The sequence below is a fragment of the Triplophysa dalaica genome, chromosome 14, assembly GCF_015846415.1.
Source record: "Triplophysa dalaica isolate WHDGS20190420 chromosome 14, ASM1584641v1, whole genome shotgun sequence".
NCBI classification, from domain to species: domain Eukaryota; kingdom Metazoa; phylum Chordata; class Actinopteri; order Cypriniformes; family Nemacheilidae; genus Triplophysa; species Triplophysa dalaica.
In genome coordinates, this window is record NC_079555.1 from 15337507 (window position 1) to 15359420 (window position 21914).

General features: G+C 38.1%; 1 protein-coding gene across 5 annotated transcripts in view; it reads left to right on the forward strand.

Annotated features, from left to right (window-relative positions):
• sphkap (SPHK1 interactor, AKAP domain containing) overlaps positions 1-21914 on the forward strand; it is a 114497-nt gene that overhangs the window by 71914 nt on the left and 20669 nt on the right. For 4 of the 5 annotated variants that reach the window (XM_056765844.1, XM_056765845.1, XM_056765848.1 and 1 more), the window contains 2 exons: positions 8202-8304; positions 14638-14748. In XM_056765844.1, the coding sequence (XP_056621822.1) occupies positions 8202-8304; positions 14638-14748 (214 nt within the window). Of the gene's footprint in view, positions 1-4339; positions 4528-8201; positions 8305-14637; positions 14749-21914 lie in introns of those variants that run through there. The other variant, XM_056765847.1, reaches the window with a different exon arrangement.

Sequence of the window (21914 nt, forward strand, 5' to 3'; positions counted from 1 at the left end):
GTAATGCACATGGGCATGTGCCCTCTCTCTCTCTCCCCCTCTCTCGCTCTCTCTACATACATACACTCGGTGCATTGTGATAGAATCTCTTGCATCTGTAAACACACCTTGTCTGACTCCTACACATCCCATCTAATTAGACGACAGACTTCTGTCTTTACGGCATTTAGATAACACCACGAATTAGCATATCATTAAAGTGACACATTGAATTTGCATGTCATTTGCATAACTCTTCTGCTGTTGCATAACTCTTCCCCTGGCATAGGCACAAACACCATGAAAGAAACCAGTATCTGTATGTGTAACGTGCCTGACCTTTCCCATGAGCCCTTGGGCCTGCAGGTCATGGCACCTATATCCCATAAATATCTCCGTTAGTGTCACATCCTCTCGTCCTCATCTCTGCCTCCGTCATCACGTCCCCTCAGGCTCTCTCGTGCTCGGGTTTCTTTTCGTCTGTCTGTGTGTACAGAGTTGATTTCCACAGAGCTCCTCTCTCTATTTTCGGTCTCTTGTTTTCACTTTTCTTATTTCATCAAAGCAGACTCCCTCGCAGGCTGGTTTTTTGGAGAAAGCTCAATCTCTGGCGTTGAGAATGAATTTCAGAAATCACGTCAAAACAGTTTAGTATTCTTTCACTGCTTGTCATATTTTGCTACTCTTTCTATCATACCGGAAACGTTGCAACAAAGCTTAGACAATGAAATAAAATATATTCATTTGGCTGAGCAGAGGTTTTCCCCTTAACATGCACAGGGCCTGTGGGACCCATAAAAGGCGTTTTGATCCTTTCTGCATCTTTTTTCTACCTTTGTTTTACATTATTATCTGCTATCCCAAATCGATGGATCATTTTAGTTCTAATACACTAAACATTTATTTTCTGAACTTGTTTTTGCAATTATTAATATTCTCAAAAAAAAACAGTGCATATAATGCGCTACTGGGTGGACTTCCAGCTTGCACAACAAAACCTCTACAGATGATCCAGATTGCTGAGGCAAGAGTTATCTTTAAAGAACCGAAGAGAGCACACGTCACTCCTCTATTCATTAAGTTACATTGGCTCCCTATAGTCGCTCGAATCAAATTCAAGACTCTGCTCCTGCCCTACAAGACCACCAGTGGTTTGGCACCACCTTATCTTCATGTGTATGTGTTTGTATTTATAAATACAAAATTAATATGCACAGTAAATAGACATATACGATATAAACACAAACTTTTATTCTGGATGCGATTAATTGCAATTAATCTTTTGACAGCCCTAATTATAATCAACATTAAATTCAGTTAAAGCATGCAAACCAACCAGAAGCTCTTTGGCACAACGGCATGTACAGTCAGGTCCATAAATATTGGGACATCGACACAATTCTAACATTTTTTGCTCTATACACCGCCATAATGGATTTCAAATGAAACGAACAAGGTGTGCTTTAACTGCAGACTGTCAGCTTTAATTTGAGGGTATTTACACACAAATCAGGTGAACGGTGTAGGAATTACAACAGTTTGCATATGTGCCTCCCACTAGTTAAGGGACCAAAAGTAATGGGACAATTGGCTTCTCGGGTGTTCCATGTCCAGGTGTGTGTTATTCCCTGTTGCTGTTGCTGTCAACTGTCAAGATGAGATCCAAAAAAGCTGTCACTATCAGTGAAGCAAGCCATCATTAGGCTGAAAAAACAAAACAAACCCATCAGAGAGATAGCAAAAACATTAGGCGTGGCCAAAACAACTGTTTGGAACATTCTTAAAAAGAAGGAACGCACCGTTGTGCTCAGCAACACCAAAATACCCGGAAGACCACAGAAAACAACTGTGGTGGATGACCGAAGAATTCTTTCCCTGGTGAAGAAAACACCCTTCACAACAGTTGGCCAGATCAAGAACACTCTCCAGGAGGTAGGTGTATGTGTGTCAAAGTCAACAATCAAGAGAAATCTTCACCAGAGTGAATACAGAGGGTTCACCACAAGATGTAAACCATTGGTGAGCCTCAAAAACAGGAAGGCCAGATTAGAGTTTGCCAAACAACATCTAAAAAAGTCTTCACAGTTCTGGAACAAAATCCTATGAACAGATGAGACCAAGAACAACTTGTACCCGAGTGATGGGAAGAGAAGACTATGGAGAAGGAAAGGAACTGCTCGTGATCCTAAGCATACCACCTCATCAGTGAAGCATCTCTTGTATTTATTGATGATGTGACTGCTGACAAAAGCAACAGGATGAATTCTGAAGTGTTTCGGGCAATATTATCTGCTCATATTCAGCCAAATGCTTCAGAACTCATTGGATGGCGCTCCACAGTGCAGATGGACAATGACCCAAAGCATACTGCAAAAGCAACCAAAGAGTTTTTGAAGGGAAAGAAGTGGACTGTTATGCAATGGCCAAGTCAATCACCTGACCTGAGTCCGATTGAGCATGCATTTCACTTGCTGAAGACAAAACTGAAGGAAAAATGCCCCAAGAACAAGCAGGAACTGAAGACGGTTGCAGTCGAGGCCTGGCAGAGCATCACCAGGGATGAAACCCAGCGTCTGGTGATGTCTATGCATTATCGTAATCGACTGCAAAGGATTTGGAACCAAGTATTAAAAAGTGAAAGTTTGATTTATGATTATTATTCTGTCCCATTACTTTTGGTCCATTAATAAGTTGGAGGAACATATGCAAACTGTTGTAATTCCTACACCATTCACCTGATTTGGATGTAAATACCCTCAAATTAAAGCTAGCAGTCTGCAGTTAAAGCACATCTTGTTCGTTTCATTTGAAATCCATTGTGGTGGTGTACAGAGCCAAAAATGTTAGAATTGTGTCGATGTCCCAATATTTATGGACCTGACTGTATGTAGCCCAATGTAACCCAAGATGGAGATATTGCTCTCTGTGTATTGTACGTACACTAAATTATGTGTAACTGGTCTTACTCGAACCATCTCCAAGTGGGATCTGAACTGGGTTGGGTTCTCTAGCATCTGTCACTAGAGCACGTCTTGAGACCAAGGAGTGAGGTTTACACTTAGCACAGCTTTTTACACATTATATGACCTACACATGAACTTTCACAGATTTGTTTAAAGCCTGCAGTCATCTGTATTGTTGTATGACGTGCGTAGAGATATGCGAAACATCCCAGAACCACGTCAAAAAAACGGTTATAAAACCACCACACAATGTATGCCTTTCAAGTCAAGTGACATATATTTTTATCGTTTTGTAAAAAGAAACTGAACAGTCTTCCTAAAAACTGACAAAAACTGCTCCACTCTCATCTTAAGAAAAATTAATTGATGAAAGTGCATAAAGAGCAAGAGCAATATTGTTCATCCATGTTCTTAGATGATCACTCTCTTCTTACATCAAAGTCACAGTGACAACTGCCAGTCGCATAAGTTCGGCTTAACACACATTAAATAGCTGCTGTCTGTCCAGTGAGACGGATGAGGGAGAGAGATCAGAGACAACCCAGATGGATACAGGACCTCACGCTGCGATACTGTATCATTGTGTGGCCAATAACAGCTCTGTCTCACTCTAAGTCATTAAAAAAATAACAGTAACTCAAACAAGCTCTGTTTATGTCAGTGTCTGAATTTACCTCTGGGCCAGACCTGTATGATTATTAAATCAAAAAATGTGTCACTTGCACATCTGCTGCTTGTATTCCATCTACATAATTTAATTATAGAGAAAAAGCTTAACCAAGAATGTAATAAAAGCAATTCCCAGAGGAACATTTTCAGGCAACTTTAAGCGTATACGTGTTGTAATGTTGTAAGGTAGATATTGGGTTTTTGCATTATAGGGTGTGGCAATGTGCTTTATATGGTTATGTGGTAATGGTTTTGGGGGAGGAATTGTACTAGTGATGCTTATCGATGATGTTGTATCTGGGGAAACTGAAGAGAAACACTGACTGAGGTTTTGTCATTTGTAATGCACTGAAGGATGAAGTGATGCCTTCTCTTCCCTTATAAAGTAAATCTGATTCTGTGCACATACGCAATGATGATTCTTTGTGTAGAAGTGAGTGTTCATGAAATGTCAAGTTATAGTATCGTCATGTCACCTGCATCAATTCACAAAAAGTGTCCAAATCCTCTATGACTCTTATTTTTGCGGTTTTAGGGAAGTCATACATATTATTTGAGAAGATGTATGGAAATGAGAATATACGAAGTTGTTTCTGTGTATTAAATAAAAACGTAGTGACGCGCGGTTTTGCTCATGCATGACCGGTCCATACCCTTATGTGGCATGCACCACCGTACAGCCAGTGCGCAGCTCCCGCGCACGACTATATTAACTAACGGCATAGCGCAGCGCGAGCGCGGAAATTCCTCCGCTGCTGCTCAGTCTGTGGTGTGCTCGCGCTCGGGACAGGGGCACTGGCACGCTCCACATCGCTCTGTCTCTTCTGCACGCAAGATTTAGGAATACAAATCCACTCGTTCCTCGCTTTTTGCGTGGTGGACTGGCAGAAGCCCAGAGTCTTTTGGAAACATTGGGGTAAGTGCGTTTGTTTGAACCTTTTTCTTGTAGATGGTGTAACACCAGGTATCGTGAGCGCGTGTCTTAAGATGAGTTCAATAAAATGCTCGTTTTTATTCTTCAATATGTTTATTTTAGTATTCGTGGCTATTTAAATGTAATTCATCAATATCTGAAATTACTTTATGATCGCTTTCAAACAGTAGGCTATGCGATTGTTTGCGCTCCTTTGGGTACCACAAGACGCCAAAAAGTAAGCAAGCTTTAAGATGTGTTTTGAATGCATTTTCGCAGATGTTTATACGTTTTGATTTACACGTTGGCAGTTTTTATTTAGTTTTCAGTTAACATGTTTTGGGCTCATGTTGTTTTAGCTGAAGATTTGCTCATTTCTCCACGCCAAATACTATTACTAAAGTAGAATTAATGATCACGTCTTTATATGGTTTTGCACAGAAAGTAAGCGAAAACAATGTGACATTGGTTGTGTATAAAATAGCCTTTTATCTCAGGTGGCTCTTGACGTCGCGCAGTGCGCATCTGTTCGCGCGCGGACTGGGTAAACTATCCTTTTTATGTCGTATTCTCTCGCATTCTGACCTAAGGTTTAATCCAAAATATATACGGAACGACTGAAATCTCCGTTTAAGATGTATGTGAGTGACACCTGGGGTCGGTTGTCACGCGGTTTTGAAGATTTTAAAGGGAAAGAATGTCATCAGGCGTAAAGCGCTTCTCTCTAACCTCAGACCCAAACGGTGAACGGGGTCATTTTAAAACTAACCCTGACAGCGGGATAAACTATTCAGAATAAAAATCTTAAAATAGCTCAAGCATATTACATTAAAGATGAGTCGTGTCCCGTCGCTTGAGAGAACAGGTGCCAGAGAATGTGCGGCTCGCGCTGGAAATATCGTTACAGTTCAGCCGTGTAATATGATCACTAAAAAAAATATTGGCTGTAATATTGATTTATACGAGTATCTGTATCACTGGATGATATCCTCTGATGACTTCCAGATGGAGATCATTTCCAGAGCCAAAACTGCATTTTCAACAAACATGAATTAACTCAATTATTGGATAGACATTACTAAAGTGTATATCGCCTTAGTGACAGCTCTTATATACTCTTTAAACGGCAAAAACTCGAGGGTACAGCCCTCTGTTTTGTATCCAATCAGAAGCGCTCTCTTTCTGCCAATCATTTTGGACATTGTTGACACCATGACACCACAACTGTCAAAGTCCAGTTCCACTCACGCTGCGTTCTATACAACTGGGATTTCGGATATTCCCCACCTCAAACCTGGAAGTAAAAATCTGGAACCCATTCATTATTATGGGACCCCTGAACTTGGAGTTAGATCGATTTCCCCGACCTCAGGGAGACGCGTCATGTGACGTTACGCCCAAGCTGTTTCCAATAAGATTAACGCTATCTATCCTAAAAACGTTAAACAGACTTTAAAGTGTTTTCAAAGCACAACATTAGATAAAACAAAGTCTGTTGTGTATGTTTTATATATAAATAAGAAAAATGTAATGTGCCGTATCGCGCGATTGACTGGAACGCATTGAGGTCGGACATTTCAAATGGGATGTTCTCATCTTCGGCTGTATCTGGAACGTGGCATAAAGAACACAAGTACAGAAAATGCATGAAAGTACCCGTATGTGTTTTTGGTATCAGGAATGCAATGAATACAGACTTGGCGGACACATTTGAAGTCCCAGAAGTCACTACGGCACATCTGAGTTTGTTCTTGCAAAACGGCCAAAATACTGTATAGCTTACAATGCCAAGTTCAACATAATGTTCTGTTTACTACCAACATGTAAATATCACCAGATGAATTTCATGACCATAACCAGCTGGAGATTTGTACAGTTCTGGGAGCCGTATGACCCAATGAGGATGGCTCTACGACACTATTCATTTGCAGTCTCCGACCGAGTTGTGGCTGACAGACTGAGAAAACCGAATGTGACGGGGCTTCCTGAGAGTAAAGTGATGGTGTTGCTTTAATTGACTTTCAATGACATCCTTGCAGTTCTTACATTACTGCCCTCCGACTATAAAATGTGTGATTTCCAGCTTTTTTGCTGATAAATAGGCGACCCTTCACGTAACCAAATCGATGACTCATTTCCATAAAGACTGGAGATTCGGTGTGCTTAAACCCAGACAAATCAAAACACATCACGCATCTGCATTCATACCCTCAGGGGATAATTGAGGATTTTCAGCATCTGTTTTTATTCTCCTGCAAAGTGATCACACTGTGTCAAGAGCGCATTTGGTAGCTGTCAAATGGAGTTTATGATTTCATGTCATAATCCCATTACGTGAGATGGAGGAAGGGAGTTCAGTATGTCGAGCTGTATTAGACAAGGGTCTACTTTCTTGCAAATGAAATACAGACAGCGGTAATGGGTTTAATTTGAGCGCACATCAAGACTAATGGGACTAATGGTTAAACATCATGAGATAAAGGTTTTTGAAACCGTTATACTGGTTTATGGTTGGGAACCCAATGTCTTTCGATTCTGTCTACTTTTTCAGTTGCCAGGGTTTGATTTGTTTTGATGTACTGTTTTGCTGCATTCTTCGTTTTGATTTAACAATAAATCAATTTAAAATCAGAAAACTGCAGGCTGCTTCAAATTTGTACATTGTCAATTTTCTCAACTGTTTTTGCTCAACACGCATGTTGTGCCTCGTCAAAAACACGGCAGTCCTGACACTTGACTTGCTTAAGCATTAATGGAAGGGATTGAAAGGTCGTCCTTATTTTCAAATCCATTTACTCCATCAACTAAGCCACGTATTTGGTTTCTTTGAGTGTTTAATGCAAGGAGATCCCACATGAGTCCTTCAAGGCTCACGGTTAATCCTTAATAGCGACTGAAACGTATTCAAAACACTTTGGGTGGACAAAAGCCAACATCCCAGGATACTCCGAATGAAGCATTTAAAGTCTTTTGCTCCGGTGTTTATCTTCCTCTGTTTAGCTTATGTTATTTGTTATCTAACCTGTAATTACCTCAAAGAATCCCCAGCAGAACTGGGCTTTACTCAGGGGCAGTTTATGGACACATTCAGACTAATGAGAGAAAAGACGAGAGCAGAGACGAAAAGAGTGAAACAAACACACACACGCCCCTTTGGTTTGCAGGTGCTTGCATAATACAATGTTCTACTTTTGACTAAGTTTTAGGAGTTTGCAGTCATTCACCATTCACCAAATAGGCCTAGGACAAAAACAGCACATTTTGTCAAGGAGGAAAGTCTTTCACACTCCTTTGATCCCACAATTAACCTTGTTGAAGGACCAGTTAGTGCTGCCTTTAACTTGGAACATTGTTGGACTGTATTTAATAAGTCTTTTATAATACAAACAAAAGAGGTTAATTTGGCCTGTTCGGGTAGAAAATGAAGTGTAGATAAAATACTCAAGAACATAGGAACCCTCAGTGCACACTGTACTGTTATGTTCTTCCTGTGCCACTTCAGAGAACTGAATGACTGAATATAGCTTTCTTACAAAATGTGCCCCAGTAGCCAATTTATCCTTAAGATTATAATGAAGTTTGAAGTTGTGGAAGAACAGATGAGAAAGAAGCCAATTTCTTTTTCATTTAAAATGAATATCTAAGTTCAAATCTCTCTTTTCTGCCTCGTTCCACAGTCATTTCCAGTCGTCTGCCATGTATGAGGGGTCTGAGTCCGTGGAGACACAGGAAGTCAGAACTGAGAGCACCCTTGGGTCCTCTGTCTCCGCCTGCAAGAAGGTACATAACCGCATGTGTGTGTTTTGCCATCATGTCCAGTGAAGTTCCATAATAATCTATGCGAGCACGTGAATGCGAACATTTCTGCATGTAGGATCAATTTCATACGTCGCTGCTTTCTGAAATGTGTCAGTACATGCAGTGTGCTGTGTCAGCGTTGTTATAACAGGCATTAGTACACTCTCTTTATCAGAAACAATTTGAAGGGAACCTTTCGTGCCAAGTTATAAATGCCAGATTTTTTGTTCAGTTGCTCTGAATAATCTTATTACTTAAAGTGTGTCCAGCCACATAGAAAGCTGAAGTAATCAAATGAAAGTACCTTGCTTTTCTAAAGTAATTCATTCACTGGATTATTTTATAATAGGCATTGCCATAAAGCTATGTTTTTTAATATGTAAAGGAATAGGTCCCTTCAGAATTGGCCCCCATTGACGTTCCATAGTAGGAATAAAAATGAGAATGGGGGAACATTTTAAAGTTAACTACTCCTTACATGCTGTACTCTGTACCTTTTGCTTCTCAATTGTCATCTCTGTTTTTCAAATTGCAGGTTACTTTACATGTGTGTCTATGCTGGATGAAGCCAAATGACTATGAAATTGTAACTGGTTCCTCAAAATTATAAATCATTATTATAAGCTTTTTGTTCTGAATAGAGGTATACAATGTTTTATTTCGTCATTTTTGTTTCATAGCATTTGGCTGATATAAATGGTTTTATTGGATGCACGCAACTGACCAGAAGATAACTTCCGGTCTGTGTTTGTTGACCGGTCTGGCTAGTTGCTAATAATATAACTATTTATATTCTATTAAATTTATATGAATGTAATTTTTTTGTATTCATATTTAACAGTATAATAATCGTATTTAACCATTTGGTGAATTTTATTGTATAATAATGTTATGTTGTGTAACTCCGTTGCATTTAAGTTTAGACAAGTAACGGTGCTTCTACTGGTAACCCAAAATATAACTGGCTAGACATACTTTTAACTTGCTAGCTAATGTAAGTTAATTATTATTTATTTTGCATGTTTTCAGAAATAATCTATAGGGACTCTATTCATTGCAGATGCGTATCGGAAGTTAAGTTTGGGCCACAAAAGCACACATTTGACGTTTGTTCATGTTGTTGCTTTGAAACAGTCTATAGACCACTTTGCAAGATGTAAACACTGGTCCAGTTTTGTTATCTCACACATATAATGAAATCTTAAAGAGATTTGTTAAAGAACTGAAACAGGAAGTGCTTCTGGACCAACATTGAATCAACGTTCCTTACATCATCCGTAATGCGTGATTACGTCTATACAATTTTTTTAGCCTTTGGTCATAAGTGTAAAAAGTGAGTGATGTTGAGCTGTAGCTGAACCTCATGCTCCAATCAGAGCCTCATCACAGTCCGTGTGATTAAAATAAAACCTTACTGATTGGCTGACTGCTCTCACCTGTCCACGGACAGAGATTTAGATTTTTTGCCATCAGCACTTCACTCTGTAGGCAGCCGCACTACAAGTCAGGTTACATTAGATGATGTTCTGCCAGCGTGAGTTCAGTCTAGAGAAAAGAAAGGCTACAAAGACAAGCAGGGGAGCTTAAGATCGAGAGAAAGGGAGTGCGACGGAACAAGCAGCATGATTAGTAAAATATCTCTTTTGTCTTCTGGTTCTTTACACTTTACGCCCCTTTCAACCAAGCACTTTATTAGTGGATTGGCTTTAGAGTAAAATGGCCCCTGTGGGAGCAGATGCAGGATGAAGAGAAGGGGGGTTACAATAGCATGACATTGCACTGATCATTTTTGTAGGTCTCAAGGGAGCTGTCCTGAGATCAGAAAGATGGGCCATTATTGAAAGGATAGCGCTATGTGAAGCAGTTTGTCTTCTTGTTAATATCTCTGGTAATGTTCGTTTTTATTGCTGACAACGACAGTGACAACGATAAAAGAAATATGATTTGTCGCCCAGAGCCGAAAAAAAAAATCCAAATATTGACCAATATCAGTAACAGCGATCTCAGTTGATCCCTAGTTTCAACCATAGACCATTTAAAAGATGGACGATACGCTCCTATTCACTTCTATTTTAGAAATATGAAATCAAAATATCTGAGATATGGCCACTGACATATTGCGGCGATGAAGTCATTTGGAGCTAGAGTCTGCACAATGGAGTGCCTCAGAGATGACATATTTTTGTAGGTTAACCCGGAAATAAGCACCGCACTGGTTCACTCGACAGAAGGCCTATGCATTTTTCCCATAAGACTTTTGGAAGATCGCAAAAAATTAAGATCTGTAATTAACAAATGTTCGTAATGCTTACTAGTTTTGTCTATAAAGATAATCTTGCTATTTTTGAAGCCTAAATACAATCGGCAGAAGTGAAAAGCTAGCATGAGGCTATAAACAGACTACACTACGATCGCTCGATATCAACTTCACCACCACCAAGGCCCTGACAACTTTCCCAAACTTTATTAAAATGTGTTTCCTGGCAAGTAATTATGTAATGAATCCCCAACAATGTTTTTAGAGATTTTATTTCTGAGATTTATATACACAATGACGTCTAACGTCCCTGCCAAAGGAATTACTTCGCTTTTAGCAAATTGTTTTCAAAACAGCCATTTTAAAGACACAATAAATGGTTTAAAAATTCACAAGCAGGTTATAACCTATTAGCCACAGACCTTATTTTAGGTGATTTACCAAAAATTCATTAAAAAACCTATTGATTTTGGGGCGATGGAACCGGAAGTCTTTAGATGCAAATCCTCTTCCGTGGTTTGCATAAAAATATGTCTTCTTTGAGGCACTTTTTAGTGAGCGTGAGGTGCAGCCGCGGTACCAGGGTCCTGCCCATTTTCCCTGCTGACTTTAAACAAAGAAATCATGTTACCAAGCCCCTTATAACTAACTAAATCCAAACTTATTAGAAAAACGTACATTTGAACATATATCAGCGTAATAAGAACTAACTGAAATGACACGCAATTCGATTTTTTAGTTTGGTGTGATTCCCATTCGTTTACATAGAGAGGGCGGGGTTTATGATCTATACTGCAGCCAGTCAGCAGGAGGCGATCGATTCACTTTGGCTTCACTTTTTAGGCTGCTTTTGGCACGCTTGGTTTCAACCCAAAATGATGAATAGTTTTAACTCATGGTTGAGTCAGACATGCACATTTTCTATGTTAATTTAAACTAGTGGTGGTCATAGATTTTTTTTTTTAATCTAGATTAATCTAGATTAAAATGGCTCATTTGAATTCTGCCGAAGGCATTCAGAATATGTGTGCTACCCAAATAATGACTAAAAGTAAATCTTTGAGAACGGGTTTCTCAAGCCAGGTGGCGCATTAGACCAGGGGCTCATCTCCTGTTTCCAAAATGCATCACAAACTGCTTGAGAAAGCTGTTCTACTATGATAATTGGTGATGAAATTAAATTATGTTCAATAAGATGTACTTGTGTTTACTTCCGCATTAGCTAAGGGATGATTTCCGTTAAGGTGGTACTTGAGACTGGAAGAGCTCCTACAGTACATTTACATTTAGTCATTTAGCAGACGCTTTTATCCAAAGCAATTTACAAAGAGTTAGGGAGCAATAAGCGATATGTCATACAGGAGCCATAATACATTAGGTGCCAATACAAATTTACTGGTTTCAACTAAAGCTAGACCACTACCTGTTGAGAGAAAGTTTTTTTTTTTTTTTTTAAACCAATTCCGCATTGCACAAGGTGCAAACAACCTTAGTCTTGTTGATGTTTCCATTGGGAAGCTTCTTAAAAATAAATTTTCCCTGAAGCAACCCGGCGGCTTCAAAGCTGCATCCATGTTAGCACGTCAGGTTTGATGTGCCGGCGCGAATCGCGCGAATGAAGCCCTGGTCATGAGATGATGAGGCTGTGCGAATGATGCGAATTGCGCGTATCATGCGAGTTGAGTAATCTCGTTTTCGCCCAGTACAGTGCAATTCAGCTAGGTATACATCCGCGCTAAAATATCAAGGTGAAAGTCATCATAGCTTGCGTAGTATAGACCCAGCTCCCAACCCAACTTTGAGAATAGATTAACGGCAACATTTTTTTTATCGCACGATAAGAGTCTCACGTTAACACAGCACATTAACGCCGTTAACGGCCCACCACTAATTTAAACTCAACATTTTTTAACCAGAGTTTGAAAGCAACACAATATGTTTTACATTGTAACATGTGTTTCACACAAGGGAATAAAATGTTATACTTTTCAATAAATCTGTTAAAAAATACTGCTGCTCTGCCGCGAGCACAGGGGATCGCCCATTTCATCACGAATCCTCGCGTGACCCAGTATAAAAGCAGCACAGACCAATCCGTGTCTAATTCAAACTCATCTCTGCTGTCAAAATTCCCCACACAGCTCCGACCTCTGAAATAGTATGTTAGTTATGTCAGAGGTTCAACCGTGACGCAATCGTCACAGCGACCCTGTCATATGGTTCTGCGCCAGGAAAACTGTCACTACAGATGGCACACACAGCAGAGGGCAGAGAAAACACACACATGTGCTCACGCATGAAAAATACACACAAACACCCACTCGTTCCTTCTGATGGGAGGTAGTAAACACACACAACAGGCTGGACACTCTTGTGCACAAACACACACACAAGATGTGAAGTAATTAACTTACAGGGCCAGGGAGCAGATAATGAATCAAGCTGAAGGTTAAACACACACACACATTGATGGGATGGGGATATGTTTATGTCAGGGACGTTTAACATACTAATCCTAGAGGTAATTCAATTAGATCTGTGTATTTTTAATTTTTGCAATTTTTCCTCAAAACTATTTACACTGCAACATTGGAAGTTTTGCATGTTGAAGCGCTGCCCTGTACATACAACAAATGATTATGAAAGTTTTACCCATCATTGGCTCAGAACAGGAAAAGACACTAGTACATGAATAATCCATAGCTAACCTCAGCACTGTTACTTGTCTGTGAAGAAGTATTAAAAGCTGTTTTAAATGTACATATATGTTATTTATATATGTATATATGTTATGTTATGTTATGTTATACATATTTATGCTGTTAAAATTCCAAAACACCAAAGACATGGTGGGGTCAAAGTGTGCAACTGAATGTCAATCCAAGGCACAGAATGTAAGTTTTAGACACACTTGTTTAATCATGTCTGCGTGTTTCTTAATGTGTTTGAATATTCATGATGTGCAAGTGTGTTAAGGTTCATGCCAGGAGAGACTCTTGTGTGATGAATGTGCGACAGAGATAAAAGCACTTCAAGGGTGACAGACTGAATTATAATGTATCCTGTATACACCAGCAGAGCATAAAAAATTATAACAATATTATTAAACTGAATTGTCAACTTTGTCTTTGTTGTATTACAATGTCTGTGTGTTTTGAACAGAGTTGTCATTTATAAACATGGTGTTAAGATTTGTTTTGGGTGATCCAAATGGAAAGCGTTAATAACGGTGACCGAAAATAGTTAACAAATATGTTGTTATTTGTTAGCATTGTACCGAAACAAACGTTTTCATGGCCATGTACACCTTTAAAGGTGCTGTGTGTCATTTTTTGAGGGTCTATTGACAAAAATGCAATATGATATACTGTTTCTTTCTACATACGACCACGGATCCCCTTACATTGAATCGGCCATGTTTTTCTACAGTAGCCCTAAACGGACAAACTGCTCTACAGAGCGTGTTTCATAAAAACGTTATCTCCTTCAGCAAAGATGCAAAAACATCATAGTTCTGTCTGACATCTTAGTGCTTCAAAAAGAAAGGGGTGACGTGAGCCATTGATTGCAATTCACAACCTCACCACTAGATTAGTCATTCCATACACTGGCCCTTTAAAAGCATATAAAAATTTGATACATATAAATTCAAAAGATGTCTCATAATAACAAGAAGTGACGCCGTAAAATAATGGGATGTGAAAGCAGAGACCCTTCCATTTGACGAAACCCGATCGTACATTACTTCAAGGTGTAAATAATCTGTCTTCCCTGACTGATCACACGATCTGCAATGGATGTTAAAAGGGTCTTAATTTAGTTTTCCTATTTTTATAGTTTCAATAAATTGTATTTTTTACGGGAGAGGTGGTTTGAAGTTCAGTTAACTTTTTTAGTTGAAAAGATCAATTTAATTCCCAATTCTAGGAATGACACTTTTCTGTAATGCAAGGTGTAATGATGGTCGTAGAGTCCAGCCTTTTTGTTGAAATGTTGAATGAATGAATGAGGCTGAACAAAATGTTGTTCGTCAGAGTAAATATGTGTGTTTGTGCTAGGTTTTGTGCAGTAACAGTGTGCTGGATTCATCTGAGTACTGGTTGAAGAACGATAAGGCGCTCTGCAGAACTGGATTTCTGGAGGACCAGCATGAGGGAAGCTGCCCTACGGTGAGTTTCCGTCTCCCTCTCTTTCTCGTTCTCTCACTCACACACACACAAACACACACACACACACACACTCACACACACACACACACACAGATGTGCTTAAGGGATCTGCATGCATATGTCCATACCTGTGATTAACATTGCTGGTTTTTGTGGGTGTGTGCATGTGTTGTGACAATCATATTGTGCTCTATCTTCAATGATAAATGCTGTCTTGATTGGGGTGATCATGTGTTGTGATGTTGGAAGGGACTGAAAAATTCAGTATATGCAGTAATTGTGTGAAACGAGAGAGTGCGTTTAGCTGCACATGGATAACTGCAGCACTATCTGCACGACAGCATAATTAGGGTCTAATGACAGATTTTAGACCTCACTTTACTTTCATGACAAGTTTCCAGTCTCTTGTAAATGGTGGAGAAATATTCTGGATGTTGTTGTGCATAATGTTATGGCTTGAAATTCTGCTTCTTGTGGATTGCACATGACTGTCTAGATGGGCGTAGTGGTAATCTTGTGGTTATTTTTCACAATGATTTTTAAGTAATGCTCTATAGACCTTTCCCTTTTTCTGGACATCTAATTCAACCAATTCAAGAAGATAATAAAAACCTTTTGAAACAAACAGGATCATTTACGTTCAATGTAAATGAATTATTTTTTGTTTTTGTTGTTTTTTTATCATTCTTGGCAGAAATCAAGTATACAATAGTATAAAGTTTTGGTGAAATCAAATAAAATGTTCTCACTATACTTCCATTAAGGCTTATACTATACAATATCCTGCTCAAAACTCTTTTAAACATCAAAGAGAAAAAAAGAAAATACAATAGACGAAGAAAGAAAAAAGAAAGAAAGAAAAAAATATATATATATATAATAGTCTATATACAGTACTGTACGGTATCCCTTTGCGCAGTTCTATATTATTCAGCAACTGAACACAGTTTGCTGAGATCTTGAACTTCTATTCTTCTGCATACACAAAATCCACCCATCTCTTCCACAAATTCACTCCCTTTGTTTTTTTATGTAAGAGTGAGTGATTTCTTCCTCTGTAACTCTCAGATATAATTCCTCTACAGTCTTCCATAGTGGGTGAGACACGTTGAAGCCATCTACGAGTAATATCCTTCTCAGCTGCTATTAATAACACTCTCCATAAATATACATTTGCATTTATTGTACATTTGAATTACCAAATATAGGACATTAAATTAAATTGGAATGTTTACTTGGGGCACGATCTCTAATGTTTTATGAACATCTTTCCAAAACGTATGAATAACTGGATATGCCCAGAATAGGTGGTAACTATTTGCTGAGAGTTACATTGTCTCCCACACTGAGAACCAGGTCCCCTATGAATCATTTGTACTGGGGTAATAAAAATGTATAATATTTTATCCAGGCAAAAATCCTCAACTGATAAGAGCATGTAGTTTGCCACTGAAGTTTACATGTAGTTTTCCAATCTTCTTCTTTTATTGTAAAATCTCCTTCTTTTTTTCCGAGGTTGTTTTAATATGCAAAGTGGAATCTAACTGTTAATGTTTGAGTCTGTTATATAATTTTGAAATAATTTGTCTAGTTATTTGCCTTGTCAGCAAGCAAAAATATCTTCACAAAATAATTGTGTGCCTAGTTCCCTTCTGTATTTAGATGTCTATTATTCCATCCAAATGTACTTTTAAATCTCTGAAATGTTACAAAAGTGTAATATGAGTTACTCCTTTCTCAATCAACTACTTGAAGGTATTATCTAGTTTATATGGAGTATAAGTCAGTATAGTGTGCGCTCCACTTCAAGATTGTTAAAGGGGTCATACGGCGCGAATACATGAATACATTTACATCAGTTGGTGGTATGATTTGACTAAGACCAACCAAATATTTAAGCAATTAAGGTAGCCGTACCTGTCAGTACAATTGCTTTGATCTTCCAAATATGGTAAGAGGCGTAACATTTCCATCACACGCTTGCAGTATTCGACCAATCACTACGCACTGGTTAACTGCCAATAGCACACCTCGCTTTTCAGAACAATGAGCTTTGTCAAAAATCAGCACGTTTCAGAGAGGCGTGGCAAAGAGAGATACAAACATGCACGGTATGTGGAAAATACAGCGTTTTTTAACCTTAAATCGTGTATACACATTGCAGTACATCTAAAACAAATTATAATATTTGTTTTAGCCGTGTCATATGACCCCTTTAAAGGACTTTCTCATTTATGTTCTTTAATTGTTTTGGTCCATTTTTCCAGAGTAGTCGTAATCCATGGGTGTATTTTAGCAATATAAGTGGTTAATAATTTTATATCTGGCATTACTGTTTAGATTGGGTATTTCTGAAAAAAAGGAGCATTCAATCTGTTTCCATCTAGCTTTGTATTCTGAATGACACCAGCAAACTATGGGCCGTAACTGTGCAGCTATATAAAAATCTTTAAAGGATGGAAGAGCCAAACCCCCCCATCTTTGGGTAATTGTAGAATCCTATATCGAATTCTGGGCTTTTTGCCCTTCCAAATAAATCTTGTAACCCACTTGTCCCATTCTCTAAATTGTTCTTCAGAAATCATTACTGGAAGTGCCTGAAAAAAATATAAAGACTAGGAAGCATATTCATTTTAATTATATTAGCTCTCTCTCCGAAATCTAAGAATTTAATTGCTTTCCACCTCTCCATATCTTTCTGTATTTTGATGTTTAGATGTTTATAATTCACTTCGAGCAACTTATCGGTATCTTTAGGTAAATAAATACCCAATATTTAATTACCTCTGTGTTATAACGGATCTTAATCTTATAACTGGGTATAAAATTATTGCAGATAACCTGTTTTTATTTTATATTCAGCTTATATCCTGATTGTGAGCCAAATGTATCTAACATCGACATTATTTTATGACATTGATTTATAAATTATGTTCCCGGATCTTCAAGATATATGAGCACATCATCTGCGAACAAAGCTGTTTTGTGTTCGTCTCCTCCCATTTGTATTCCCTTAATCTTCTGATTTCGCCTTATCCATTGGCTCAAGGGTTCAATATAAAGTGCAATAAGAAGGGGAGAGAGGGGACAGCCCTGTCTCATGCCTCTTTTTAAAGTACAGATAAAGCCCCGTTCACTTTAATTCTTACCTTAGGTTTTAAATACAATAACTGTATGGCTTTGAGTATATTTTTATAAAAACCAAAATGTTCTAAGACCAAGATATGACCATCTGAGGCTCACTATCATTGCTGGTGTGTTAACTTCTTGGATATGTTTCATTATGTGTATTGTACGACAGACATTGTTCTGTGTTTGTCGTTGTAGAATAAAACCTGTCTGGTCGTAGTGTATTACTGCCGGCGGTAATTTTAATATTCTTCTGGTCAGTTTGGCGATTGTATAGTCTACTTTGATGACAGATACGGGCCTGTAGGAGCTACAATCTAGTTGGTCTTTTCTTTCCTTTGGAATGGGTGAGATAACAGCCTCATTCCAAGAATCTCCTTACGCTGAAGAGCTGTATTGTAGGCAGGGAGGTTAGCTGTTCCTTAAATTTTTTATACCATTCGGCTGTGGGGCTGTGACTGCCGATTTGTTTGTTTTGAGTCTAGCTATCTCATTTAGTAATTCTTCTGCCGCTATTTCCTGCATTAAATTTGTATTTTGTTCTTCTGTTAACTTGGGTAAATTAAATGAGCCTAAGAAAGTGTCAATCTCCATTTCGGGATAAAGATTTTTGTATTTTTTTTACAATTTTAGATTTTCATAGATAGCTATTATACAATTTTAATTTTATAAATTGTACTATTTTTTTGTTGTTTACTGAGTTTGTCGGCTAAAACTTTCATTGATTTGCAACCTTCTTCGTAGCATCTTTGTTGTAGAAAGGTCCGATTCTTTTCTATTTTCGTGTCATGTTTCTCATTCATTTCCTCATTTATCTTTAAAAAAAATTCTGCAAACCTGGTCTTTGAGTTTTTCTATTTTTGTGTTACATTTCTAATTCTTTAAGCTTTAATTGTAGTTTGTTGAACTTGTCCTGTCTTAGTTTCTTGGCTAAAGTAGTTCCTCTATTATTTTCCTTTCAGCACGGCTTTATAGGCATCCCAAAATGTTGCTGGGGATACTTCATCGTTGTTATTCTCATTCAAGTATTACTGAATTTCAACCTTCATCCGTGTTACGAATTGGGCACTTTTTAAAATACTTGAATTCAATCACCATATTGTATGTTTCCGAGTTTTATTTACATTGATTGATGCGTATACTGGGGCATGATCAGACAGATCCATCGTTCCTATGCTACATTTATTAACCCTATGTCTATCTTAACCAAATATAAAAAGGGTTTGACCATCTCTTCTGTTCAGTATCAAGGACATGACAGGCCATAATATGTGATGGAAGAAAGTCACATAACGTTTTCCATATCTGTTCATTGGACTGCTCAGAGTGAGACGTATAAAAGCCCCGGGCTCAGGTGCAGTCAGAACAGGTTTTTGCAGGGCTGTGCATTTACTGTGCTTATGTCACACATGATGTTCCTTTAACACAAAGGCTCCGCACGGGGAATCAGAGCCCACACACACCAGCTGGCACTGAAATTTTAATGCCAACGCTGAGTGCCAATGCTACGGAGAGAAAGTGAGAGAGACAGTAAGTGCAGGAAATATGGCTTTTGGCGTTTTATAAAGCATTTTTCTTTGTTTTTTTTAAATGTCCCTGTAGCTTTAAAGGTAGAGCGTTAGGTTACTCATTGCGAAGATCTATGGTTTTATTCCCCGGGGTTATTTATACTGATAAAATGTATATTTTAATAGTAAGTTTTTCCATGGGAATGTCTACATAACTTAAAATATATGCCTAAATCTCACCCAGTCTCTGAAAATGTTATCCTAACAATTTTATTCCGAAATCAGTCCTATATTTCACTACGATTTCAATCTTTAACATGGCATTACTCTGTCAATATTAAAGATATCAAGACTACGTTTTCACAAAATGATCTTTTACATTATGTAGGATGATAAAAAGGAATTGGTCACAAATGTAAAATGAAAATGTGAATATAATCGTATCAAAAAAATCGCATTAAAGTCTAATCATCTGCTGAATCTCAGTCATACTGTCCAAACACACAGTCTAGTGTCACATCCACGCTGCTGCTTTCACCACAATTATCAGTAGTCAGTCGTATATTCTCTACAGCCCGTCAGACATGTTGTAATGACCCAATTTTGTTAGTAAAAATGCAGAGGCATGCAGTCTGCCTTCAGACTTATTGCATTAGCGAATTTGCATGCAATATAGTTATTCATGTATTATTCTGTCATTCCAGCTGAAGTATTTATTTTATTTAACAGAAGGATTTCCCATTTGTGCACACATTGAATACACTGAATGTTGATATAGGCCAGAAAAAACGTTAACCCCCAAAAACATGTTACCACAATCAGTCATCAAAATATTGTAAAATGTGAACATGTCTCACAGACATCGCAGAGCTTCCATCCACATGACTCCATCACGATCCAAACAGTTCCCAGTGGATAAAACTAGTGGGCTAAAAGCCCCACCTTAATCTTTCTCTTCATGTTTTTTTTTTAATACAATACATCACATTCCTCAAAATGTGTAATGATTGTTATTTAAGATTGATTGAGCCTGTTTATGACCAAAATACAGATGTGTTAATTGGTTTGGTTTTAATTGTTTGCGACCTTTATGCGAATAAAGAACACATGATATGACATTACAAGTTCGTTAGTGTAAGATTATGCAAATACAGCCACAAAAATGTTTTGCATTTATTTGCATACAATTAAAGCCGGAAAAACTGTCGAAATAACAAATAAATATGAATACTGAAAGGTAAACAAGTTCATATTCATGTTTAAACAAATGTTTTGCATGTATTTTAGTATCAGTTCAAAAACTATGATGGAATAAGCCTAGTTTTTTCACAGCTTCTTGCAGTCTTAGAAAAATATTGCTGTTGGGTGACTTTGTGTCATTCCTGAGGTTTATTTCTGTTTAAATTGGATTAGATTTGCCACAATAGATGCAGAAATCCTGATAAAAGGCCAAAACTGGAGTGGTCTCTTCCTGATACACATTCTCCCACTGGCTTTCTATTATCCCTGTTATTTTCTCTCTTTATCTCCCTCTCTTTTCCTCTGCTTCTTTTGCATACACCAATTAACTCTTGTAAGTTGATCTCTGTCGGACAAGCTCAGAGCAACAGTCAGGCATCCATTAAAATTGCGTGCAAGAAATTCATTTGGCATTAATTAGAATTCGTATTATGAGATTCCGTTTAGCAGACACTTTTTTTCAAAAGGAAAAGTTGATTGTGGTAATTGTAAGGCAATCCCAATGGAGCGACCCGCTGTTAAACATCCTTCTCAAGAGCGCACAGATCAAACCACAGGACAGAGATAACACAAGCTTTCTGCTTTGTGGGTCACACATTGCTGGGATTAAATATGCAACTGTTGCATTAGTACATTAGAAAACTAATCCAATAGGCTATCACAATCCCAAAAGTGTTACTTCTGTGATTAAAGGGGTCAGATGGGGCGAATACGTGTTTTTCTGTGTCTTGGTGTGTTATAAGTTGCCCATGCATGTATTAGACACGCAGAATTTCAAAAATAAAAGTGTCGGAACAAAAGATGCATTATATATAAAAGTGAATGATCACCCAGACCTGCCTGAAACGCCTCATGTAACAACACCCCCAAAAATCTACGTCATTTCGTGGAATGATTTGACGAAGACCGCCCAAATTCAAGGGGGCATACCTGTCAGTAAAATTGTGTTGGAACCTGATTTTCCAAATATGGTAGGAGACGTTACATTTCCGTCACACATTTCCACATGCAGTATTCGACCAATCACTACGCACTTGGTTAACTGGCAATCATAGCACACCTCGCTTTTCAGAGAGATGACCTTTGTCAAAAATTTGCATGTGTCAGAGAGGCGGGGCACAGAGGAGATACAAATATTCACGGTATGTGGAAAATAAACCTTAAATCGTGTATACACACTGCATTACATCTAAAACAAGTGAATATATTCATTTTAGCGGTTTCAGATGACCCCATTAAAGCTGCAGTAGTTTATTTCTGCGACAATAGCAGCACTACATTCTTTTCTGC